Source organism: Heterodontus francisci, chromosome 1, assembly GCF_036365525.1.
Source record: "Heterodontus francisci isolate sHetFra1 chromosome 1, sHetFra1.hap1, whole genome shotgun sequence".
In the NCBI taxonomy this organism is placed as follows: domain Eukaryota; kingdom Metazoa; phylum Chordata; class Chondrichthyes; order Heterodontiformes; family Heterodontidae; genus Heterodontus; species Heterodontus francisci.
Genome location: NC_090371.1, coordinates 188,546,395 through 188,573,602, shown reverse-complemented (window position 1 = coordinate 188,573,602; position 27,208 = coordinate 188,546,395). Strand labels below are relative to the sequence as shown.

General features: G+C 45.2%; 1 protein-coding gene across 9 annotated transcripts in view; it reads right to left on the bottom strand.

Annotated features, from left to right (window-relative positions):
- The window catches only part of LOC137373923 (calcium/calmodulin-dependent protein kinase type II delta chain), a 485,051-nt gene that overhangs the window by 168,867 nt on the left and 288,976 nt on the right, over positions 1–27,208 (bottom strand). For all 9 annotated transcript variants that reach the window (XM_068039605.1, XM_068039544.1, XM_068039577.1 and 6 more), the window contains exon 4: positions 25,762–25,816. In XM_068039605.1, the coding sequence (XP_067895706.1) occupies positions 25,762–25,816 (55 nt within the window). The remainder of the gene's footprint in view (positions 1–25,761; positions 25,817–27,208) is intronic.

Below are 27,208 nucleotides of genomic sequence, written 5' to 3'. Positions count from 1 at the left end.
GGAGGCAGGTTTGCATGCATGTGCTGAGCAACATCAGCAGCAGCACCAGCTGCCTTCTCCTCAGCTGCATGCTGCTCCACAGGGCATAGGGAATGGACACAAAGATCCAGTTCGGAGGAGGTGAGACACCATCCCCAACACCAGGTCTACAGGCTGAGGATCAGCTCTCTCGACATGTCTGAGCACCAGGGCCTCTGGAGGATCAGGTTTTCATGGCAGGTCATTGTTGATACCTGCAGCATCCTGGAACAAGACTTCCTTCCTAATGGACCAGGTGGGCATGCATTGCCAGTGGCCAAGGTTCCTATCACTGGAGGACGCACCATCCCTGCACTACACCACCCCCAGTCCCCCACGATTTCCCAAGTTTTGCACTCTTCTGTAAAAAGAGAAAGCAGACAGTTTTGAGTGGGAGAAATGGACTGCGTGGAGAGGAAGGAAGGACAACATTTGTGGAGGGTGCATGTGACATGGGTTTCAGATGGCACAAAGATGAGTGAGAGTATTGGCTGTTCAGATTGGGGGGGGGGGGGGTGGTGTAGTGCCTGGGGGAGAAAAGAATGAGTGGAACAGCACTCAACAGTGTTGAGCTAAGGAGAGCTGTGCAGGAGAATGCTGGGGAAGTCAGAGCTGGGGCTTGGCACCTCAAAAGTTATGCCACTCACCTTTCCCACCCTTGTGAGGTCCTGGATCATCTTGGTGCACTGTCTGCAGGTTGGAGAGACCACACTTTTGCTGCTGACTTCCTTGGTCACATCCATCCATGCCTGCTTGGGCATCTTGGGAAAGATCATCGCACTGCAGTCCCTCAGATCCCGGAGCAGGACCTCCAAGAAATAATGAGACGCCCAGGGTACAGCCTTCCCAGGTCTCCTCTACAATTCAGTGGTTGCTGAAGGAACCGTGTCCAGTTCAGCCTTTCTGACCCCTGCCAGATCCCTTTAACTAACAACTCTTCCTCTGACAGATGTGGCACGTCATCCTGCCTGCCCTTTCAATTGGTCAGGGAACCCAGAAGTGGGATGCTAATGCTGTGGCTGTGTTAAAGAGCCTTGGCAAATCCCACTCCAGCAGCATTCGGGTTTCTGGCCTGCTACAGGTCCGCCATTTCGCCAGGGTCTATCAGTTTAAAATTCAATCCCTAGTGTTAGACAAAATTGTTTTTAAACCTTGCTGAAATGGCTTTCATATCCAAATGCTCTTAGCAGTTCAGGGTGATCAGAAGTTACTGGCGTATAGCTACATTAAACAAAAATACTTTTAAACTTTCAAGCTCATTTGGATTTAAAGGATTACCATCGTGATTTATCTTACTGCTTAAATGCAAATAAAAAACATACATGAACTCAAAATTGCAGTCCAAATTTTAAAGCACAAAGTGGAATATGAATGCAAAGAGGTAGCAAACCAAAAGCTACATTTAAAAAAACTTCCAGTAGGAGAGGTTAACAGAAAACACATCTAATTTTGGGACAGGTGTCCAGGAAATGTCTCCTAAATATATCTATATTTTCTGGAGTTTATGGACGGAATTTTATGCCGCCCCAGCGGGTCGGATGGTGGCGTGGGGGCGGTGTAAAATTGAGTGGCAGGCTCTGGGAGGCCTAACCGCCCCGATTCCACCTCCGGCCAAGTTTACGGAGGTGCGGCGGGGGGGTGAGAAGTGGCCCACCCACCCGAGGCCAATCAAGACGCTTAAGTGACTGCTTAACGGCCACTTAAGAGCCCTTGCCCGCCTTCATGGGTATTTTACCCGTTGCAAGCGGGTGTGCCGGGGACGTGAAAGGCCGACCAGCTATAGCTGCTGGTCTTTCTGCACCCCGGGGGTGGGGGGGCATGGCAATTGGGCACAGGGTGTCCGATTGAGGGCCGCCCCCGCCTCCCAACCCAACCCTGGGATTCAAGACGCCCCCCCTCCCCCCAAACGACCACCCTAGCCTCACCAGGGCATGACCGATTCCCCTGGTAAGGCAACCCAACTTACCTTCAGTTCCGGCTCCTTGGTATCCTCCTTGGTCAGCGGGGCTGCAGTCCCAGCAGTGGCCAACGCTCCTGGTGGCGCTGCTGAGACAAACAGCTGCCGGCCCGCTGATTGGCCGGCAGCTCACTGAGGCGGGACCTCCTCCCTCAAGTGGGCGGAAGTCCCGCCTTGGGCCAATTAAAGCCTGGGGACCCGTAAAATATGGGGCGGATCCCCAGGCTGGGTGGAAGCAGGTTTGGCACCGACATTTACGTCGGAGACCGGCTCCCATCCGTCCAGCGTAAAATTCCGGCCTATGTTTTCCGTTTTGGTAATCATTAATTGATTGTAAGAGTATAACTAACAAAATGGAGGAGAACACATTATGCAAGCACCATCAGGCCGATTTTCCTTCACATTGCTTGCATAAAACAATCAAAAAATGGATGTAAAGAAAAATTGGTGGAAAGCTTTATCATGAACAGTATTGCAAGTACACTTGCTCTATGGATTTTCTGGTGTTTGCATCTGACTATGCTGGAGAGGACATGACGATGCAAATTGTATGCTAGTAAATGTCATCGATGCCTGAACTCAAACTTCTCCCAACAGCATTAGGTGCAGTTCTAGAGGAAACTGCTCCGAGAAAAAACCGGTGCTACAACTCCAGAGCAGTCACTTCAGTATCATCTGTCTAAAAGGGCAGTCTGGTAATTGTCAAGATTGCTGAGAAATCACTCGATAATTATGGGTGTACTCAGTGTCCGCCATCATTAGTGAATAAAAACTCCCAGTTATTTGTCTCGAGGAAGAGCTACACCATGAGTTCTGATTTCAGACAAATTGCTGAATGATTTGTGCTACTCTGCTGATAGCCTCGCTAAAAGCCTCCCCCATTGTGCATCATAAGATTGTTGGATTTGCACAGTTAATGCAAATTAATCTCATGGCAGCCATTTAGGAACGGTAATCCATGTCTTAAGGAACCTGTTAATTATATGATTTGCGGTCCTGCCATGCCACTCAATCTTGGAGGCCCAGAAAGAGAACAATGAAACTACAGCTTGGATTTTGCACACAGCGGCGGCGTTTGGAGCTGACTGCACAAAGAAATACAACCTTACCTGGTTAGTAAACTGCTGTGACAACTTCTGCTTCTTGCTGGCGAAACATGTTCCCCCCTAATGATATTACAGGCTGAAAACATGCCCCTTGAAGTCAGTCTTCAGCTCAATGGCAGGTGAGTGTTTTATTATGATTTTAAATACTTTTAAACATTTTGAGCACTTTAAAAAAAAAACTTTTAAATACTTTTAAACAGTTTTATAAATTTTTTAAATACTTCTAAAAATTTCAAAAGCTTTTAAATTCATGCTGCCAGTGCCTTTCTAATGGTGGATGCGCTCCTATGTGGGTGCGTTGCAGTTCAACATATTCAGTGTAAGAATAACTAATATTCTTTATTAAACATTACAAAACCAGAACTTCCATATGCAGTAATGTTGTATTTTGCCAGGAAAATATGTCTTGATTAGAGAAAGGAAAGAGAACAACAGAACCACGGAATTAAAAAGGTCCTGGGCACCTGTTTTCCGCTTAATTCTAACACATTACAAAATGATGTCTCATGTTCGCAGAATCTAGAGCAGCACAGTGAGCTTAGAGCATCAACAAAGTGATGGTCACAGGCTGAGTAAATATCACACCAAGTGACGGCAGCAAATTAGGTAGGTCAGAGATGTCTGTTGGGAATTATATTAAGGACTGGAAGACTTGTTTAAAGATTGGTGTTAGCAAGGTATGCTATAGAGGATTGCAAAGAGAAAATTATCAAGTATGAATCTATGTATTATACTTATTAACAAAATACCGTAGCACTTTGGAGTGTCATTGAATTGAAAAAAATCTTGGCTCTGTTAAAATGTTTATAAACCAAATAAAATGGAAAAAACCCATGAAAGACTGAACCTGACTATCCAAACATTGAAGTAAATTTGGGTTGGATTTGACAGAAGCATTATTTTTCTCAACTGTCATTGTTACGTATCTAAATTAACAAATTACTGTATCTACAATATGAATTTTCAATATTTAGTTGAAATTATGCATGAAGTATCCATTTTAATTGTTTTATAATTCATACATATTTTGTCACATGAGCTATTATAGATGAAATAAAATTCCTCTGGAATGGTGGTCACTTCAAAGAAGTCCTTTCCGAGGGCCCTTGCTGCACCTGTAATTATCAGCTCTAACTCCTGGCATGTAAAAATCTGTGCAAGTGTAGGCAAATAGCCCAAATTCACCCACTACTGGTCCCTGCTGCTTTAAAGATCAGAATGACAGGATCAGCTTCGTAAACTCCTCCAGAGCCCGCGGAGGCGCAGCACAGCTTCCAGTTTTCAGTTCAAGGGAGATCGGCGCAAGTTAGGAGGGCGAAAAGGGGCCATGAGATTTCCCTGGCAGATAAGATAAAGGAGAATCCTAAAAGATTCTGTAAGTATATTAAGAGTAAAAGGGTAGCTAGGGAGAGAGTAGGTCCCCTTAAGGATCAGTGTGGCAATCTATGTGTGGAGCCACGGGAAATGGGCGAGGTCTTAAATGAATATTTCTCGTCCGTATTTACCGTGGAAAAGGTCACGGAAGCTAGTGAGTTCAAGGGAAGGAACACCGATATCCTGGAGCAGATCAACATTACAAAGGAGGAGGTGTTGGAAGTTTTGAAGCGCATTAAGGTGGATAAATCCCCAGGGCCTGACCAGGTGCATCCTAGGATGCTATGGGAAGCAAGGGAGGAGATTGCTGGGGCCCTGGCAGAGATTTTTGTATCATCGTTAGCCACGGGTGAGGTACCAGAAGACTGGGGGATAGCTAATGTTGTGCCTTTATTTAAGAAGAGCAGCAGGGATAAGCCAGGGAACTACAGGCCGGTGAGCCTTACATCAATGGTGGGAAAGTTATTGGAAGGGATTCTGAGAGACAGGATTTATATGCATCTGGAAAGGCATGGTCTGATTAGGGATAGTCAGCATGGCTTTGTGCGTGGGAAATTATGTCTCACAAATTTGATTGAGTATTTCGAGGAGGTGACCAAGAGGATTGACGAGGGCAGTGCGATGGACGTTGTCTACATGGACTTTAGCAAGGCCTTTGACAAGGTCCCGCATGGTAGGCTGGTCCAGAAGGTTCAAACACATGGGATCCAGGGTGAGCTAACAAATTGGATACAAAATTGGCTTGGTGATAGGAGGCAGAGGGTGGTAGTGGAGGGTTATTTTTCAGATTGGTGACCGGCGACCAGTGGTGTGCCGCAGGGATCGGTGCTGGGCCCTCTGTTGTTCATCATATATTTTGATGACTTGGATGTGATTGTAAGGGGCATGATTAGTAAGTTTGCAGATGACACCAAAATTGGTGGTATAGTGGACAGTGAAGAAGGTTGTCTAAGGTTACAAGAGCATATAGATCAACTGGGAAAGTGGGCAAGGGAGTGGCAAATGGAATTTAACGCAGACAAGTGTGAAGTAATGCATTTTGGGAAGTTAAACCAGGGCAGGACATATACAGTGAATGGCAGGGCCCTGGAGAGTGTTGTTGAGCAGAGAGACCTTGGGGTGCAAGTACATAGTTCCCTAAAAGTGGCAACACAGCTAGACAGGGTGGTGAAGAAGGCCTATGGCATGCTTCCCTTCATCGGCTGAGGCACTGAGTACAAGAGTTGGGACGTCATGTTACAGTTGTACATAACATTGGTTAGGCTGCATTTGGAGTACTGTGTGTAGTTCTGGTCGCCGCACTACAGGAAAGATGTGATTAATCTAGAGAGGGTGCAGAAAAGATTCACAAGGATGTTGCCTGGTTTGGAGGGCTTGAGTTATAAAGAGAGATTGGATAGGCTGGGTCTGTTTTCCCTGGAGCGAAGGAGGCTGAGAGGGGACATGATAGAGGTATATAAAATTATGAGAGGCATAAATAGGGTAGATAGCCAGAGTCTGTTTCCCATGGTCGGGGTGACTAAAACTAGAGGGCATAGATTTAAGGTGAGAGGGAGGAGGTTTAAAGGGGATCAAAGGGGTAAATTTTTCACACAAAGAATAGCGGGTATCTGGAATGAGCTGCCTGAGGAGGTGGTGGAGGCAGGAACAGTAGCGACATTTAAGAGGCATCTGGACAGATACTTGAATGAGCAAGTCATAGAGGGATATGGAATTAATGCAGGCAGGTGGGATTAGTATAGATAGGCATTATGGTCGACATGGACACGGTGGGCTGAAGGGCCTGTTTCTGTGCTGTATGACTCTAAGTTGCGATACCATTGGGACCGCAAAATCTGGGTCGTTTTTTTAATTCGGTTGTGGGCATTGCTGTCCAGGCCAGCATGTACTGCTCATCCCTAATTGCCCTCGAGAAGGTGGTGGTGAGCTGCCTTCTTGAACTGCTGCAGTCCTTGTGGTGTAGGTACACCTACAGTGCTGTTAGGAAGGGAGTTCCAGGATTTTGACCCAACGACAGTGAAGGAACGGCGATATAATTCCAAGTCAGGATGCGGTGTGGCTTGGAGGAGAACTTGCAGGTGGTGGTGTTCCCATGTATCTGCTGCCCTTGTCCTTCTCGGTGGTAGAGTCGTGGGTTTGGAAGGTGCCGTCGCAGGAGCCTTGGTGCATTGCTGCAGTGCATCTTGTAGATGGTACACACTGCTGCCACTGTGCGTCGGTGGTGAAGGAAGTGAATGTTGAAGGTGGTGGATGGGTTGCCAATTAAGGGGGCTGCTTTGTCCTGGATGGCGTTGAGCTCCTTGAGTGTTGTTGGAGATGTACCCATCCAGGAAAGTGGAGAATATTCCATCACAGTCTTGACTTGTGACTTGTAGATGGTGGACAGGCTTTGGGGAGACAGGAGGTGAGTTACTTGCATAATTCCCATCCTCCTACTTGCTCTTGTAGCTACAGCATTTATGCGGCTGGTCCAGTTCAGTTTCTGGTCAATGACAACCCCAGGATGTTGATAGTGGTGGATTCAGCAATGGTATGCCATTGAACATTAAGGGGAAATGGTTAGTCTCTCTTGTCTGAGATAGTCATTGCATGGCACTTGTGCGGCACGAATGTTACTTACCACTTATCAGACCAAGCTTGGATGATGTCCAGGTCTTGCTGCATCTGATCACAGACTGCTTCAGTATCTGAGTTGCCGCAAATGATGCTGAACATTGTGAAAACCATCAGCGATGGAGAGAAGGTCATTGATGAAGGACCTGAAGGTGGTTGGGCCTAGGACACTACCCTGAGGAATTCCTGCAGTGATGTCCAGGACTGAGATGTTTGACCGCCAACAACCACAACCATTTTCCTTTGTGTTAGGTATGATTCCAACCAGCGGAGAGTTTTCCCCAATTCCCATTGACCCCAGACCTCCTTTGTGCCACATTCAGTCAAATGCTGCCTTGAAGTCAAGGGCAGTCACTCTCACCTCACCTCTGGAGTCCAGCTATGGAAGTCTCCTTCCCGCAGGTTGTAAATTGTTTCTGGGGGGCTTTATTTTTAAGTGTTTGAATTTTTTTTTTACTTTTTCTTTGTTTCTTTCTCCTCTCTCTCAATCTACTCTTTCTTTCCCTCTTTTACTTCCTTTCAGTATCTGATTTGACCCTATTTCCTTCTTCGTCATTCCCTTTGTTTCTTTATTGTTGACTTTCATTGGTTAAGGGAGTAGACTACTGGATCTGACATTCTGGAGATCTGAGATGCCCTATTGACATCACCTTGCCATTAACAGCTCGCACTTCCATCAATCTGCTGCACAAAACAATCTGAAGGGTGAGGTATAAAATCCATTACAGAATGCTGCGCCACTCCAGCAATTTCTGGGCCTTGAAGTTTGCGATTTTGAATAAAATATGGCTTTGCTGCTTCAACGCTTGTTGCGCAATGCAGTTAATCATTTACATTTAGTGATGAAAACAATGCTAAGTACTGTGTACTGTCATCCGCTCCCCATTTTACATTACCGTTTATTTGGTAGCAGATGAATGGAAATAACCATAAAGCTCCAGCTATTTGCTTGGTCGTCCTGAGCTGCAAACACTTTTCTTCCTACCACACAGTAGATACTGCCCTCTCCCTAAACTTACAAATACTTAGGCCCACCTAGAATAATGGGAGAAGCATCACAGTCAACTCAGTAGCTTGCTCCGATTCCTGCAGCAGCATTCTTTATACCCGCACTTGATGCCCTAGTTCCTCCTTGGTGCAACGGTGCCATCCTAGTACCAGTTCTGCCAAGACAAACTGTTGCTTGGGGGTGTTGCTGTCATTCCAGCCATGACACAGTATCACAGATTCTTTCATAGGTACTAATATTGGAATTCTTGGAAAACTAATCCTCTGGCCCTGCCACAGAGCTTTAACTGGACCTGCCCCTGTTAACAGTACTGATCCTTTTGAGGCATGGGATGCACCCTGACATCCTCTTTTGCTTTCATGGTTGCAGTTAAAAGTGCTGTCCCCCACAGCCACTCATGTGGCATTTGAATGCGGGCTGAAAACATGTTTGGGCAATGAGCTCCTGGCCCCAGTGGAACAGATTTCTGGTGCACTCTTGAATAACTGCTTCCAGATAATCCCCAATTATCATCTCCTTTGGTGTAAAGTTAGCAGTAATGGCATGCTCTCTGCCACTTGCTGTGCTAACACAGATATGAGATGCTTAAAATTATGGACCGCTAAAAGTAGAAAAAAAATGGAGACGCTGCCTGTACTCTAAGGGGTGATCTAATTGAGATGTTTAAAATGATCAAAGGAGTTGATGGGGTGGATAGACAACTATTGCCTCTGGTGGGGGCGTTTAGGACAAGGTGGTATAATCTTAAAATTTACAGCTAGATTGATATGATCAAGGGGCACTTTTTCCACACAAACAGTATTGGAAATCTGGAAATCCATCCTCCCTACCCCCCGCCCCTCAAATGCTGTGGAGGCTAGGTCAATTGAAAATATCAAAACTGAGATCAATAGATTTTTGTTAAAGGTCATTAAGGGATATGGGGGAAAAGGTCATTCGCACAGCACTGCTTCAAGCGACACTACGCAGACTATGTCGATTCCCCAGGGTCAGACAACACCGTGGATCACGATCTGCGAGACCCAGCAGTTTTCTTCAATGATATCAATGTAGAACTCTGGTTGGTAAATGGAATTTAGACACTAATTACTCATGATCTAACTAAATTGCAGAACAAGCTTGAAGGGTTGAATGTCCTCCTCCTGTTACTATGTTCCAAGCAGCAGATAATAGGTGGGCTGAACTGGATTGTTTCCTCTATCAAAAACTGAATTGGATGTTAATTCTCTAGTTTGTTTTAGAGTAGTACTTACTTTATGGCAGCTTTTTATACTTTTGTCAAATAACTGAACCAGAATGGAGATTAACCACCAGTAGAATTATTCTGGCTACTCTTAGCAACAATTAATACATAGCATCAGAAAATACCTTTGAGATCCATCTAACTGGTCACAGTGTCTAAGAACCATCATATCTCAAAATATCTCTCACATCCAATCAATTTTCCACCAGGGACTTACCTAGTTCTTAAATTTGTTCATACCTTAAGCCCCTGCTACCTCTTTTGGCATCCATTTCCTACATTTGCCACCACCCCCATCCCCTCTGCCACCACCATGTAATATCTCTCAAGTTTGAGGGTTGATGTTTACCTTGTTTCAACCTTTTAGCATCTTGAATACATCAGTAAATCCCCCCAGTAAGGACTTCTCTTCTTCAGTGTAAACATGCTCAGCTTCTGCTGCCTCTCCTGATAACAGAAGTGAATCCCAACTATCCATTTAGTTGTCTTTTTTTGTGATTATCTTGTAATAGTGGCCAGAACTATATCCAATACTTGACACAGAGCTGGGCCATTGCTCTGTACAATATCAATCTTATTCAAAATTATTTCCTCACACCCTTACGTAACAGATGTGCAGGTTTGATCTAATTTCATTACCAGCATTATTCCAAAAAGTTAATGATTCAAATTAGGTTTACACTACAATTTGGAAGCTTTTTATTTAAACTTGATTTGCTCAAATCCCAAGAGAGGGGAACATACTGGAAGTTTTTCACCAGATATTCTCTTCCTCAAAACTAAATAAAATTGTGAAATCATCACATATACACATTTTATTCCTCAGCAACAGTAGTGTGAAATAAGAATGATTAAATTACTAAGTGTTTCATACGTCAAGCAATGTATTTTAAGAAGTGAACCCACGCATACATTTCAGCTGCATCTGCCAAGCATAAACAGATGGTTCTTTTGTTCTACACAGCTGATGCCCTTTTGCTTCAGCTCTTTCTATGATCTAATAATCCACTTAAAATGATATAATCATGTGAAATAAAAATCTGTGAAAAAAACAGAATTTGTATTCTGTATTTGAACTCACAAAAGCATTCATTGTTTGAAACATCTTGCCTGGTAATGGCTATACTTTTGGATGCAAGTATGTTCAGGGACAAAGCTGACATCAGCCCCGGATGGTGGCTGACTGCAAATGTCCCTCGAGGCAAATTTCAGCATTTAATAGAGGGAATATTCAAATATCAAGATTCGACATTCACCAGCAATATGAATGCATACTATCAACGTAAACTTGCTCAGACATTATGTAATTATTATATATATACATTCTGCAAAAGTAGAATATTGAGAAACTATCATACAGAATTAGGTTTCTGTCTGTAATGATTTAGACTCGGTCAGCTAATACACCCAAGTACTTCAGGTACTCCCCGATGATTCACTTTGTGATGATGTTAAATATGGTACAGAAGTTTACAGCACAGAAAGAGTCTATATGGTCTACCATGTTGGTTGAAGATCTGTACTAGCACAATCCAAACTAATATCACTGCTCTCCTCACAACCTGCATTGCCCTATAGAACCCACAGAAGTTTAAGCATACACAGGGCAGCAAATTTGGTCAACTGATAGAGAGGACTGTGCCTGTCCAGACCTGAGGGCTCTGCTGTTTATAGCCCTGGGCCATCAATATGTCTTGGAGGAAACTGAAGTGCTAGCTTACCCCCAGGCAAAGCCAACTGTTCACAAAAAGGAGAGAAATTCACCTGACCATTAGCTTCAAGACCTTTTCAGTCATGCTCCATCAAAAGAACATGAGGCCAGAAAGTTGCTTTGTAGAGGGAAAATCTCATACATTTTTTATGTCACCACTTTGGAGTACTTCCAAGATGCCCATAGAACTTCCAACCTGCAGGGTCCCAATGCTAGCACAAAAGTCTAGTTTCTTGGACTGCCTTCTGATTGGGTGCACAAAGTAAGTCAGGAGACTCGGAACTCCTTGCTGCCATACTTGCATCTCTACAATGGGTCTGTACCTGCTGCAAGTGAATGTCCAACTTTCTCTCCCAAAGGGAGGCCTGGAAAATTCAGGGGTAACTTACTGGTGAAATGGGTCTCCACCACTTTTTCCTGAACTGTGTATCTATGAAATGGGCTCTCCCTAGGGGAAGTGGTGACTTCACTCAGTAATTCACTTTGCAGTAATTGATTTGGCTTGTGTAACTGGTAAAATATGTGGTTGGATTAGGCAAGACACTAAATAATCCTTAGATGCAAATGATAAATTCAGGTATTATTTGTATGCCTTAGGAAAGAGGGAAATGATTCACCCAGCACCCATCAGCTATTATTCTTTATCTAATATACAGATTTTCAGTTTTGCTATCTTATAATATCAACAATGGTTTGCTTGCTTCTTTGCTCCTTTCCCTTTCCTCCAAAAGACTGTGAATTTGGTTAAATTATACTTCAAGAAGTGGGGGGGTGGGGGGGAGGGGAGCTGAATCTGACTTTCTAATTATATAGAAATGTATCAGCAAGACACAGCAGGATAATCCCAAGTACATGTGATAGTGACTGTTTTCAGACACAACTACCATTTAGCTTTCAGATTAACCAGCTTGAATGGTCTTCCCATTGATTCAGTAAAATTTACCACTGAGTAGTGAATCACAAAGAGCACAAAATATCTAGGTTTGGCACAATCAATAGAGTACTACAGTTGGCCTCAGGGCAGGCCTGTGAAATCTTACCCCCTCCCAAAATCAGTCAAATGTCAGACCTTGCTGATACATGGGGCAGGCAGGGGCAGGAGCTGCATCGAAAGTGGGTATTTTTTCCCACCAGCTCTATGCAACTCGTTCAGGGTTCAGAGCTGGGGCGCATCGGTGGGTAAGGTCTCCGCAAGGGCCACATTTTTAGGACTATTTTCATAATTGTGCTGGATCCTTTACACAATAATGTTCTTTCACTTAACACTTAGAGAAGTGAACATAATGTATACAATTACTTCATGCATTTGCATAATTGTTAACACTTATCCTCCCTACCACAACTCAACAGCCCAATATAGCTCAAAAATCTTAACTGATATTTCATAAAATTTTGACAATGGTCCTCCTTTGTCAATTAAAATATCTGAAAATACATGCAATAAATGTACAGTATTTGAAGTAGGAGAGAATTAAAAACTTGCATACAAATTCCACATTCATCTCCATCTATTCAAATAAAAATTGTCTTGTTACAAATAACAGAAAAGGAACACTCGTTGATCAGGAGTTCAAACTGCCACTAAATAGAATATCACTAGAGACACATATTGGAACAAATTTCATACTTATTTTTGTGGCAATTGTAAAATCAGTGACATTCATTGCTATTGTTTTGTTTCAAGTTTACTTGTATCTTAAAAAAACGGAACTACAGGTCAATGATGTAGAAAATGTTCTAAGTAGGTAGAAGGGAAGTAGTAGTCCTGGAAATTGAAGGTGAGGGTTGTTCTGGCTTCTGCTAATACTGGGATGGGAGCAGTGGTCATTGGAGCTGTGAAGAATTGATGGGCTCTAAAAGCTCAGCGGGTGGAAACCTTTTGATCTGTGAATGGTTTGCTGGAAGGGGGCTGCTGGTGTGTGGGAGATCTTTGACGAAGTGCCCGGATGTGGGAACGCTACTTGGTGTCTTGGGTGCAGGAGAAGGGTGAGGGCATCTTCAACGCCCTCCCACCCTATCTGCATCCCCTTGCAAATGCTTCCAGTGACAAGAACTAGATATAATTGCAGAATTGGGATCTGGGACTACCTGCAGTTGAGGGTTGAAGCATCACCAGGAAAGAGGTGTTGGTTAAGGGAAAAATTGGAAGGTAGATCACAAGTTCCTGGAATTCATAGGAAGGAGGTACAGGGATCTGGGAGCATTGATAGGCATCGGGCTTTAGGGCCTGGTCTGGAATTCCTATTATATGCCGGGATTACTGTTAAGTAATGCAGCATTATTAGAAGTTAAGTTACTTAAAGTATTTGCTTTATGTAGTTGCCAAGTCATGACCAGGAATTCTACAACACGTCTTCCGAAGGGAAGGTGTGGGTCAAGAGTAGAAAAAGGTGCCAATCGCAAGCAGGTTTGGAACAGTGAGCTGGGATTGTGTAATGACCAGTGTTGTAGTAAGGTCAGAAGTGCAGATCAGACGAAATCATTCCTCACAGGCTTCAGATTTGGGAGATGCAACTCAGCTGTTGGGAACAGCAGAACTGGATGAGTTACATGGGAAGAATGGGCCAGAGACAAATAGAGGAAACAGGGTAAAAACAAGAGGTTCAAAAATCTGTATGTGGGGGAGGGATGTAGGAAGGAGACAGTTCTTCCTGAAATTACTAGGAGGATATGCTCATTTGGAACCTCGGCCACTGACCTGTCTTAGTTCCTGGGATCAGGTGAGTTTCCTTAATTATCATATGAATGGTAGGCATCTTCATTATTAGGGATGCACCCAGGATGCCTGCCTTGCCCCAAAGGCCACATTGTACATTGACAGTTTCAGAGGAAGGGGAAGCAGGTATGCCCGGAAATTGAGACAAAAAGCTGCTCTATATTTATTTAATGATTAATTAATTAAAAATGCCTCCTCTTCAGGGGTCCAAGCCATGATACAGCTCTGGACTCAGTGACCTGGTGCATATCACCACCAATGGTGCAGCAGGTCCCTGACAGGCTTGACATATGGGAGTCCACTGCAATGCCACTAGCCTTGTAAGGGGCAGGCAAAGGCTCAGTTTCTTACAAAGAGCTGTGGAATATCTGATGTAATGCTGCAACCCAATGTATCTGGATCCCAGCCTCATTTTCCTCTGCATTCCCACTGGAGTTACAGCACAGTGCAACAGAAGGGCACATTTTCAGTCCCAAGAAGCTTAAACATTACAGAAAAATGTTGGATTGGCATGGTGGAAAAAGCATAACAGGAAAGTGTTAAAGAAAGCAAATGTTACACTTACAAGAACTTTATGCTATATGTAAGATTTAAACACACAAGATAAATATTCAGGTGAAGAAACAAGACATTTTAATATAAAATTTAAGCTGTACTTTCCTTTATTGAATGACAAGTGCTTTGTTATAAATAATTTCTGCAAATGATAGTGCTGGAATTTGACTTTCTGTTGGCAGCAGGGAAATCTTGGAAACACCAGGGTGATTTTCAGATGTATTGTAAATTTGAATACACAGGGCCATTTTTTATTCATTCATGGAATGTGGGCATCGCTGGCTAGGCCAGCATTTATTGTCCATCCCTAATTGCCCTTGAGAAGGTGGTGGTGAGCTGCCTTCTTGAACCGCTGCAGGCCATGTGGGGTAGGTACACTCACAGTGCTGTTAGAAAGGGAGTTCCAGGATTTTGAACCAGCGACAGTGTAGGAACAGTGATATAGTTCCAAGTCAGGATGGTGTGTGGCTTAGATGGGAACTTGCAGGTGGCGGCATTCCCACACATTTGCTGCCCTTGACCTTCTCGGTGGTAGAGGTCACGGGTTTGAAAGGAGCCTTGGTGCGTTTTTTTAAAATTTATTTTTATTTAGAGATACAGCACTGAAACAGGCCCTTTGGCCCACCGAGTCTGTGCCGACCAACAACCACCCATTTATACTAACCCTACAGTAATCCCATATTCCCTACCACCTACCTACACTAGGGGCAATTTACAACGGCCAATTTACCTATCAACCTGCAAGTCTTTGGCTGTGGAAAACCCACGTGGTCACAGGGAGAACTTGCAAACTCCGCAAAGGCAGTACCCAGAATCGAACCCGGGTCACTGCAGCTGTGAGGCTGCGGTGCTAACCACTGCGCCATTGTGTGCTGCTGCAGTGCATCTTATGGATGGTACACACTGCAGCCACTATGCGTCGGTGGTGGAGGGAGTGAATGTTTGTTGATGGGGTTCCAATCAAGCGGGCTGCTTTCTCCTGGATGGTGTCGAGCTTCCTGAGTGTTGTTGGTGCTGCATCCATCCAGGCAAGTGGAGAATATTCCATCACACTCCTGACTTGTGCCTTGTAGATGGTGGACAGGCACTGGGAAGTCAGGTGGTGAGTTACTCGCTGCAGAATTCCCAGCCTCTGGCCTGAATTATCCCAATCTCGCAACGGTGGTTTAGGAGGCAAGACTGGGAGCACAGTTGTAAAATTGCATGTTGGTTCAGCTACCCGATGCATTACCACCTCCAAGCAGTCTTGCCGGAGGCAGGGTCAACATGGCAGCGGCAGACAGCCAATTAGGCCCATTAATGGGCCAACTGAGGGAAAGGTAATTGGGATCTTCCTGAAGGTGGTCAGGCTCCATAGTGAGGCTGGAGCCAGGAATTTAATTGGAGCCGGCCTCCCAGTGGCAGGCTGGGGTGGGGTGGGAGGGGCGGCACGAGCCATCGTCACCTCCTTTCATTCACCCCAGCATGGACTGACTGGGATGCGACAGCTACAGCTGCAGCCCCAAGCCTTCCCGTGGATGGCCTGACAGATGCGGCCAGGCATGGTTTCTAATTTTTTCCACTGCTGCAGAGTGGTTCCATTTTCAGGTGCCCTCCCGGTCTCCTGCCTGCCTGAGCAGCGCCCTTCTCTCCTGGTGGTCTTCCTTTTGGGCCTTCCTCTTCCCTAGTCGGCCCAGTGTCCTTAATTGGATGGGGCTCCCTAAATGACGTCCCGCCACGGCCACCTCCGGTTTCCCGACCCGGAACTGACGTTGTGATCGCAACCCAACCAGGAAAATTCTACAGTGTTACTCCAAATAATTCATGATCAAAAATATATATCTATCATGGAAAGAATTAAGAACTCAACATAAACATGGAATGAGACTTACCTAAGGGCAGCTGCTATCAAGCCCTCCATTTCCAGATATCATATTTAGCAACCCCATCATAGGCTCTACTAAATCAAATTCATCTCCTAGGGTAGAAATCTGCATGAATGCTTCCTGAACCGCAAAGGTAATAGGAAAACAATACAAAGTATTTAACCAAATTCAGCATCTCCAACATTCAGCTCTAGCTTTAGCAAATAGACAACTGCCTCACTGGCACTGCAACTGCTGCATCTGGTACAATATTTGATACCCCGTTTAAACCCAACCCCATACACATTCTTGTTGACAACTGTCTACATTCACATTTCTAATTTTCAGGAAAGGATGTCCATCCCCGAGGATGTTAGTTCTGTACATTGAGTGCAACACCCACCAAAGCACAGGATCTCATGCACATTTACCAGTACTCAATACTGAACAGGAATGTCCAAAGCTCGTTTCACTGAACTACTTCCAAATTCTGCCCAAACGAAAACATGTGAAAAAGGGCACTCTTATGTTGACTGTGGCACAAAATGACGATGATCTTTTTACAGAAGAAACCAAAAATGAAAAACTGGCATCAACCCATATGGAATATTCCAAAGGATGACACCTGATAATTTATTAACTAGTTTCAATCTTAGCTCATATATCTATTTTTTGAGTCTGTTACTTTTTAGGGCTTTTTTGAGGGTGGGGGGGGGTGGAGGGGAATAAGACATCATCCAGTGAAATAGGACCCAGCTGCCAATAGAAACTTTCAAAAGGGAATTGAATATATCCTTAAAAATGAAAAAAAATTGCAGGGCTATGGGGAAAGAGCAGTGGAGTGGGACTAATTGGATGCTCTTTCAAAGAGCCGGCACAAGCTCAATGGGCCAAATGGCCTTCTTCTGCGCTGTATCATTCTGTGATTCTATGACCTGTTACAGCACTTTTTAAATCAGCTTGCCAGAAACTAAATATGTGCTAAAATTTGAGCACAGGTCGAGGAATGACTGTAGGATCATACCTGCTTTACTTTTTAAATTTCCCAGCTGCTAAGAAGCTAAACTCCAACAGGGCATCAATTTAAGGGTCTGTCTGGATATTGTTATATCGTCCAAATAATAGTGACAGATAAGATGTTAGATGGCAAATCATTCAGTGTCCTGTGAGTTTGGACTTTCACTGATTGGCATTATTTCCCTTTTGTAATACTGATTTACCTACTAAAATAAAATCAAAACATCCAATTCATGGCCGCATGCGGACTTTTACTGGCATCATACCACAAGAGTATATCAGCATGTGCCTGGGTTGCTATGCAATGTTCACCACTTGCTGGGAATCAACCTGGTGGCATGGGATACATTCTGATTATAAAGGCAAATGCCTGGGCAGAGGCAATATGTTTTGAATAGCAATATTGATAGAATTGAAATGCAATGTCAGCTTGGTAACAGTAAAGTGATTTTGTAATTAGGTCACGGCACTACCAGTGCAATTACACTACAAGTTCAGCCCAACTGTGAAGTGGCTTCAGCTTTCCAACAATGCTAAACCTATGTAGTGCAAATCAGTCTTGAGGCTTGACTGGTCTCCTTGGAAGACGATTTTGCATATTTCCTGTCAGCACCACTTGACTTCCTGTTGTCATTTTTTAAAATTTGTTTTTTGTGGCGTGTGGGCATCGCTGGCTTGGCCAGCATTTATTGCCCATTTGGCTTGCTCAGTCATTTCAGAGGGCGTTTTTAAGAGTCAACCACATTTGTTGACTTTGTTCTTCCAGTGAAGTTTTCCCCAGGTGTCCTGGCTAATATTTAATCCCTCATCCAACATCACTAAAACAGATTGTTTGGTCATTACCTCATTGTTGTTTGCAGACCTTGCTGTGCACAAATTACCTTCCGCATTTCTACATTGCAACCGTAATTACACTACAAATAAAAGTATTTCTCTGGTTGTAAAGCACCTTGGGGCACCCTGAAGTTGTGAAAGGTACTATATAATGCAGGTCTTTATTCTAGATTCCCAAGTTTACATTCATTTGGGCTTTTGTTTATCTTGCTTTTACTGTGCAATCTGGCAACTGGGTTCTCAGTTTGTTCAAAATGCCTTTTCTGAACAGTTCTTTTCATATATAATTTTATCCACAGTATTGAAAATTTCTAAATGCCCTAAATAAAGGTTTCAACAAAAGAAAAATTCAAAACTTTTATATTTCAAAATAATAATTAAATTTACCTATTAAACTGTCTTTTGTGCCTTTTTTGGGGCAACAGCAAGCCCATATTTTCTAACTTACCACATATGCAAAATCACAACAATCGCATATGCATGCACTTTGGCAACTTTTTCATGATAAATTCCTATGTTTATGATGAAAACGGTCAATGTAAACTTGTGATGTATTTACACCTTCCCCTATTTGAGCAGCAGGCAGAAGGATGTAGTTGCAGTATGAAATGTTTATGTAAACAGTTCCAATGTAAATGTAGATATCGGAATTTAGAATTGAAATGTGACAAGGACAAAATGTAGGACTTTAAAATTGCAGCTGAAGTTTGTCTGCATGCCCTTGTCGAATCATCTGCTAGTTGCAACTGAAAACTACACTTGGTCTTAGTTCCCAAGTGCAACACCATGGCTAATACACACGTTTAACCCCTTGCCAGTTTTGAAGCTGAGAATACATAACCAGATGAAATAAGAACGTATCAATTAGCGTTAGGTATCTGGAGTGGAACCTTATGAGTGCCATGGCATCTGTTGCCACAAGTCCCGTTTCCCACGTGCTTTTGTATTTAAAATAGTCATGTGGTGACGGGCAGGACACATGTGGGATCATGCGGCGGGGATGGCCTTTCATTGGTAGGGGCCTGGATGGAGGTAGCGGAGGTGGTCTCAACCCATGGGGTAACTCGAAGAACATGGGTGCAGTGCCAGAAGCAGATCAATGACTTGCTCAGATCAGTGAGGGTAAGTGATCCTGGAAAAGCTGCTCCATTGTTTGCTTCCATGGCTCTGTGTCTTTAAGGCCGAGGGTATGCAAGGAATGCAGTGGAATATGTGAGCAGCCTTGGTGCCATTTACTAAATGATGAAAGTTAGCATTGTTTATGTGATTGGATGTGTTGTGCAAAAGCCAATGCAGAATGAGTGATGTTGATGCATATATGCAATGGTTGTGATGCATCATTTGCCATGTCATTAAATCTGCACAGTCTGCTGTAGGATAAACAAAGCCACAACCAGTGTGAGCAAGCTAAGACAGGAGGAGGGGTCCCTGACATAAGGCTACAGACCACGGCTGAGGAGGAGGCGGAGATCGCGAGAGAGAAGGGAGGCAGGGCAAGCAGAAATGGCGAGGCAGGAGTCACAAAGCATGAGGATGAAGTGTCATCTCTGCTCTTGCAGCCATATGTGGAAACTGAAGGAAATTAAGTGAAGAACGTGCTTAAAGTGCCTCTGTGTCTCCACTGCTGTTGCCCACACACGAGTCGCAGAATACCGCGTAGCCCAAGAATCCTGCCCTGGGTTGGAAGGCGGCAGCAATGCCCCAGAAGGTGCACTGTCACCTGCCTCTGCAAAGTATCACAGAATTGTTACAGCGCAGAAAGAGGACATTCGGCCCATCGTGTCTGCAATGGTTCTCCAAAAGAGCAATTCACCTAATGCCATTCCCCGGCACATTCTTCCTTTTCAGATAACAGTCTAATTCCCTCTTGAATGCCTCAATTGAACCTGCCCCCACCACAGTCTCAGGCAATGCATTCCAAATCCTAACTAATCGCTGCGTGAAGAAGTTTTCCTCATGTCGCTTTTGCCAATCACTTTAAATCTGTGCCCTCCTGTTCTTGATCCTCACACGAGTGGGAACAGTTTCTCTCCATCTACTCTGTCCAGACCCCTCATGATTTTGAATACCTCTATCAAATCACCTCTCAGCCCTCTCTTCTCCAAGGAAAACAGTCCCAACTTCTTCAATCTATCATCATAACTGAAGTTCCTCATCTCTGGAACCATTCTCGTGAATCTTTTCTGTACTCTCTCCAAAGCCAACACACTTTCCCTGAAGTGCAGTGCCCAAGAACTGGACACAATACTCCAGCTGAGGCTTAACTAGTTCCACCTCCACCAGCATCCAGATACATCCACATGGTCCACGGGGGGCTAAAGATTAGAATCTAGGTCACAATCTGGTGTGCATGTCACAGACATGTCCCAGCAGCTGAGGGAGCATTTGCCAGCCGGGTCTCCTGACAATCAGAGGACTGCTGGGGACCAGGCCCCTGCTCAGCCCCAAGCACATGATAATCCTCTGTTTGTTGCTGAGAAGTCTGCAGGATGTGCAGCCAAGCTATGTGGAAAATATGTCGGAGATGCCTGAAGTCATGAGTGGCTTTGCACCTGCCATAGAGGAATCCATGACGTCTGCCATGTTCCAGGTATTTGAGTGTATGGGCTCCTCAGTTGAGAGTCTGGTGAGCTCTGTGGTGTCTGGTTGAGCGCTCAATCCATTTGCGATCTGACCTGCACTCCTTCACTGTTGCCATAGGCTCCATGCAGCAGAGTCTAAGTGAGAGTGGGATGAGGAAGCTAGACCTCCCTCCAGGGAGACAAGCAGTTGCCATTGTGCACACAGATAGAGGAGGAGCGTGTAACAGCAGCGCCGGGGCCTTCCTCCCAGGACAACTCCAGGGTAAGCAGTGTCTCGTCCTCCCCTCTGACATTGATCCCGTTACCTCCAGCAGGCGAGCACATGGGGGATACCCAAGCACCACTGCTGCAGACCCCCAGTAGGATGGAGCCATTAAAGCCCCGTTCCTCCAGAAGACACCCACCTCAGTCATCCACAGCAAGGGGGCAGTGCACTGAGCAGACTGCCTCCACCTCAGCTGCTAATGTCAGGGTAGTAACTAGACATAGTGGGAGAAAAAGGAAATTGAAACAGTTTCAATCACGAAGGAGGCATGGATGCTGTACAAATTACCATGATTGCAATGATTTATTAAAAAATTTAACTTTATGCAAAATTTGATCCACTCTCGGTAATGTTTTGTTTACTTACAGATGGATACAAAGTTTTTTTTGGAGGCCTATGGCAGGAATGCAATGATGTTTGCAAAGCATCTCAGGAAATGTCCCGTGTCCGTATCTCATTGGAATTTGAGCCTTCACTCTTTATTGATGGCGGTTTTACTATTGATGATTATTAACTTTTTCCAATACTGTCATGCCTTACTTTTGTTTTTCTCTGGACATAACTTAGTGCTGTTTGCAGTGGTGTGTAGTCGCATTCATCGTAGCCCATAGATGATTTCAAGTGCTAATCAAATGAAAGTGTAGCAACGTTTCATTAAGATTGTAGCGATGAATAAGACCTCATGAAAAAGTGAATTTCTGTGTTTCTCCTCCCAATGTTCCTTGATGATGTAGCTTATTGTTGGCTGAAACATGCATAAATAAGGTTTTCCCTGATGTCCCTTGCACGTCTCTCCATGGCCTTCATATCGATGATGGCATCGTTGTCATTGTTGTCCTCCTCCTCACCATCTTCATAGTAATCCTCATCTGAGGAGTTTAGTTTAGTTTAGAGATACAGCACTGAAACAGGCCCTTCGGCCCACCGAGTCTGTGCCGACCATCAACCACCCATTTATACTAATCCTACACTAATTCCATATTCCTACCACATCCCCACATGTCCCTATATTCCCCTACCACCTACCTAAACTAGTGGCAATTTATAATGGCCAATTAACCTATCAACCAGCAAGTCTTTGGCATGTGGGAGGAAACCGGAGCACCCGGAGGAAACCCACGCAGACACAGGGAGAACTTGCAAACTCCACACAGGCAGTACCCAGAATCGAACCCGGGTCACTGGAGCTGTGAGGCTGCGATGCTAACCACTGCGACACTGTGCCGCACATAAAGGACTGGTGTTCCTCCTGTTATTTCGCCTGCAGATTTTTGCCATGTCCAACTGCAATGTTGTGCAAGGCACAGCAGACAACGATTATTTGTAACACCCTCTGAGCCGCGTACTCGAAGAGCCCCTCCAGACCAGTCAAGGCAATGGAATCACAGTTTCAGCATGCCAATGGTGAGTTCAATAATGGCTCTGGTGGATGCGTGAGCACAGCATTGTACCTCTCTTCAGCAACACTTTGGAGAGGACATACTGGTGTCATCAAGCATGTCACCCAGGATCCTTCGTCCACTTTGGCTGGTTCCTTGAAAACTCCTGGAAGCTGCGAGTTCCTTAACATGTAGCAGGCATGACAGCTCCATGGGAAACATGCGCAAACATGCATGATTCTTCTCCTGTAGTCGCAAACCAGTTGCACGTTTAAAGAGTGGAGGCCTATGCGATTGACAAAGACAGCAGGCTGGTCTCAAGGAGCTCTGATGGCCACATGAGTACAGTCGATCACTCCTTGCACTCTAGGAAAGCTAGCGATGGCGCCGAAGACTGCAGACCTTGCTGCCTAGCTGTCCTTGTCTACAGTTAATTAGATGAAATCCTTGGTACGTCGGAAAAGGGCATTGGTCACCTCTTTGATGCACCTGGGGGTCACAGACTGAGAGATGCCACATATGTCATAGTCATAGAGATACACAGCACTGAAACAGGCCCTTCAGCCCACCGAGTGGATGTCGCGCGTGGATCCCTGAAAGGAGCCGCTGGAGAAAAAAATTGCAACTGGCATGGGATTCTCACCGAAGCCGAGTTGTTGTAGTTCATGCTGCAGGATCCTACAAATATGTGCTCAAGTAAGACCCCAGTTAACACTCTGTAACCATTTCACGTGACATCCTTAGGTGGCTCTGGCATTGCCTCTCTGACATTTGTAGGTAATTTGTCCTTGTCCTGAGGATGTGAGGACATGCCGGTACCTGTCTTCGATAACCCTGTACCTAGATATTATCATTTGGACCATCCTCACCTTCCTGTTCTGCCTGTTGCTGGTGCTCAGGCATCATGAGTTGAGGGAATAGAGCCCTCCTTAGTCTATCTTTGTTCTTCTTCCTGTGCTACGAGACAAATTGGGTGTACGAGACCCATGTCACTATGGCTTTTCTGCACAATAAAATAAACAGATTATGGCAATTCAGCCCTATGTTGACACTGAGCTGAAACATCGTGGCAGTGAATTATATCTGTCTTCAAATTGCAACCAGGTAGAAGACACACCCATTATTGTTTTCCTCCTCCACTCTCCTTGTGTGTTCACGTGGTTCCCATTATCATTGGAGAAAATGGTGCACGTGGAATTCAGGGAAAGTCTCCCCACCATCCAACCTCCTCCTGCAACCTTCCAGCTTGAGCCCATCACCCTTGACTCACCCAATGTTATCATTACCCTTTCCTCCGTAACCATTTAGCCTCACCCCATTACGTTGCACAGTGTAATCATCAATGTATTTTGCTATCCCTCCCCCCATTCCCACTCCCGTTACTATCAACATACTGACTCTTACCCTTGAACCTCCTCACACTGAACTGACCATTGTTGCCGAGTCTCGTTTCCCTCTATGTGAAGTTGTTGAATACCCACCCATTAGTCTTGACCTTCCTCCCTACAGAATACATTTGCCCCCATTGACTGCAACCATTCCCTCTGCTAGCCAGTACCCTCAATTTGCCCCACGGCTCCCTGACATTAACAGCACTCATCCCTCCCTTTTGGCCCTTGCCAAATATCTTCACACTGTACTGATCTAATCCACCCACCAGCCCTGCAGCCGACAACATGCAACTTCACCATCAACATCAACCATTCAACAACCTGGACGCTCCACTCCACCCTCCCCTTCTCCTTGATGCACCCAATCAATCCTACCCTTCCCTCCCGGTTACCCTCCCCTGCTCCTCCATGTACCCGATCGCTCCACCCTTCCCTCCTCCTCCATGTAGCCCCCATACGCCACCCTTCCCTCTCCAACCACCCTGCCCTTTGATGTACCCGATCAACCCCACCCTTCCGTCCCCTGACACTCCATGCATCCCCCGTTCATGCTGTCGCTGTCATCCCGAGATGCTGGTGCCAAGCCTGGAGGTAAACATCCATTCCAACACTGGCGTGAAGGTAAACATCCATTCCAATGCTGACAGTTTAGCAGATGAGTTTAAGAGAGAAGAGCACAGTGCTGAGACTCAACTGCACAGATCCAACTGTTGCACGCCACGTTGAAACAATTCGGAAACTGGGTGGCACGGGAATATTGCTTGCCATTCACTTAATCTGGCAGGTAGGACTAAATCGTAACTCTGCGAATGGTAATGTGTATTCACATTATTTAAATGAATGCAAAGCTGCAGTCCACCACCGTGTTGGGGGAGCCCCGGAATGCCGTAAACCCATCAACTTAATTGCTCTAAAATATCCTGCCATCGGGAGTCTGAAAAAACACCTCCCACCGAATTATATTGCCCTGCACACCACCAAATCTGCCATGGCAGACAGCATAAAATTCCTGTCCCTGGTATCAATGCCATACCATATGCCTGGGGAATCCATCATAGGTATTAAATACCATATTCATTTACAGGAAAAATGAGCATCTGTTTGATTGATATCTGCATGCAACCTTGCTATTAGAAAAGAAAACAGGTTTCTGAAGACTGGGTATCACATCGTTTATGGTAAGTTCTTCTGCGCCAACCTCATAATATTACAATGCTTAAAACTGCCTGCTGGAATCATTGGGTCGCCACACATCGTGGAGCCACATGATATTAAACATGGCTTCTCATTCAATAGCCAGGGCGGACCGCCCACCCTGATGACATGGACGGGGTGGGCGGGCTGTTCCCGGCAATGGAGTCAGCCGCCTTTGTGCAGGCGCTGATGCCATTTTTAAAGGGCTCCGAGCCCTTCATTTCAAATTAAATATTTAAAGAGATAGTGATTTAAAAAGATTAAATAAATTGATCCTGACCCTCTCCCACGGCCCCATAACACAATAATCATAGGATTAATTACCTACCCTCTCCCCCGCCCCCCCCCCAACCACCAAAACACTTACCTTGTGTGCACCTGACCTTCTCCCCCACAAAGTTCACAAACGTTAAACTTTACCCCTTCCCACCATCCCCTACATCAATTAAATGATTGACGGACACTGCCCCCCTCATTCCACACTGAAAAATTTACCTGCTTCCCCCCTCCCCACCAGTGTTCCGCCTTGGATCCCCTGAAAGGGGGAGTTCTGGCCACCGGTACCAATATCGCTCTGGAATGGATGGCAGGAGCGGGAAGGTAATTTATTCATTCATTTAAATGGTTTTATATATTTAAATTGGCTCCCATCGCCAAGTGACGGGGGTGCCGTCATGATGCCTCGCCACCACCGGGGACATCGGGCCAGGCCTTCCTGGTGTTGAGGCTCGTGGCGGGCCTCTACCGGAGGCATTGTCCGCACCCCCCACGACCCCTGATGTCGGGGGGTGGGGTGGAGGTCTATAAAATTCAGCCCATTGTTTTAACAAAATACCTAACATAATGAGCAATTCTGGAGCCAGTAAACATCCCTTTATATAAAACAAGTTGATTTTATTGTGCTTTAATAGTGAAAGAATGATAAAAGCTGAACAAGGTGAAAAAATACTTACAAATCAAACACTAAGTAATGGAACCCTTCCTCTGATATGCTGTCATGGAGCCGAACTGAAAAAGAAAAATACACTTTCAAAAATACTTATTTGTTGGCATTTGAATCTACAGTAACTACTGTATTATTTCTTGCATACTACATCTAAAATATTGTACACAAATTTAGATATTGGCATATATAAAATGTAAAAACTTCTAGTTTAATACTACCCAAGGTCTCAACCATTAACAGCTGATTGTATATACAGTAATTTAGTTCAAATATACTTGCTCATACAGTGCCAGTTATTTTTGGTAGCGGTGGTCCCATGTACTTTGAGGTGTTAAGTATGTACACACGGTACACAGCAAGTAACACAATTACACTTTAACCATCATATATGTGTAATGAGTCAGAGGCCGGATGAGGCCCCACCCACTGGTCAAAAAGTTGCGGGCAAGGCCGCCTCCGCCAGGCCTGGAAGCCACACCGTAATTTTACGTGGCCCAGGCCATTAATTGGCCTTGGGTGGGACGTCCAGCCCTCTGAGGCAGTAAGTCCTGACAATCCAAGAGCTGCTAGCCAATCAGCAGGCCAGCAGCTCTTCAGTCCTCGCAGCACCACTAGGTGCAGTGGCCACTGCTGGGACTGCACCCAGCAAGAGGAGCAGTTATGGAGAAATTAAGGTTAGTGTATGGGGCCTGGCTGGCACAATCAGCGAAGGTGCTCTGAGGGGAGGCTTGTGCTGTGGAAGGGGGCTCTCCGTGGGGCACAGAGTGCTCGATCAGGAGGGCCCCCACCCCCAAGCCTGCAAGGAGGCTGTCAGGTTTGACTGGGTGGCCTTCTCAGCTGGCAAAGTGCCCATCCGCCGCTGTTAATATCCCAGTGGCAGCAGGAGGAGGCTCTTGCGTGGCTATTAATTGGCCACTTAAGGGCCTTAATTGACTTGGGGTGAGCAGGACGTCTGTCACTTCTCCCGCTGCTCATAAAATTGTACTGGGGGGAGCGGGAAGGCGACAGGATTGGCAACTCCCTGCCTCCCACTCAATTTTAAGCCTCCACCACCACCCACCACCCCCCCAACCACTCCCAGGGGGGTAGTGTAAAGTTCCAGCCATATTTATTATTTAGCGAAATCCAATAAAAAAAGAGAAACTGCTGGAAATACTCAGCAGGTTAGGCAGTATCTGTGGAGAGGGAGTTAATGGTCCCGATGCGGGTATGGGTTGGGGGAGTGGGCAGTTTTACATTTGGGAAACCAAACCCATATGGATTTCCCCCATGTCCTGCTGAATTTAACACTGGGGCCTGATGAGCATTTTTGCCTCCATTTCCCAGCTACAGCTAACCAGCCTCTCAAATGGGCAGGTAGGCTTCTAGTACCAGGCCACAGATACCGAAAGGTCTATGGGGCGATCAAAAGCTGCAATCGGAGAGAGCAGAGGGAGGATCAGAAAGACTGGAGT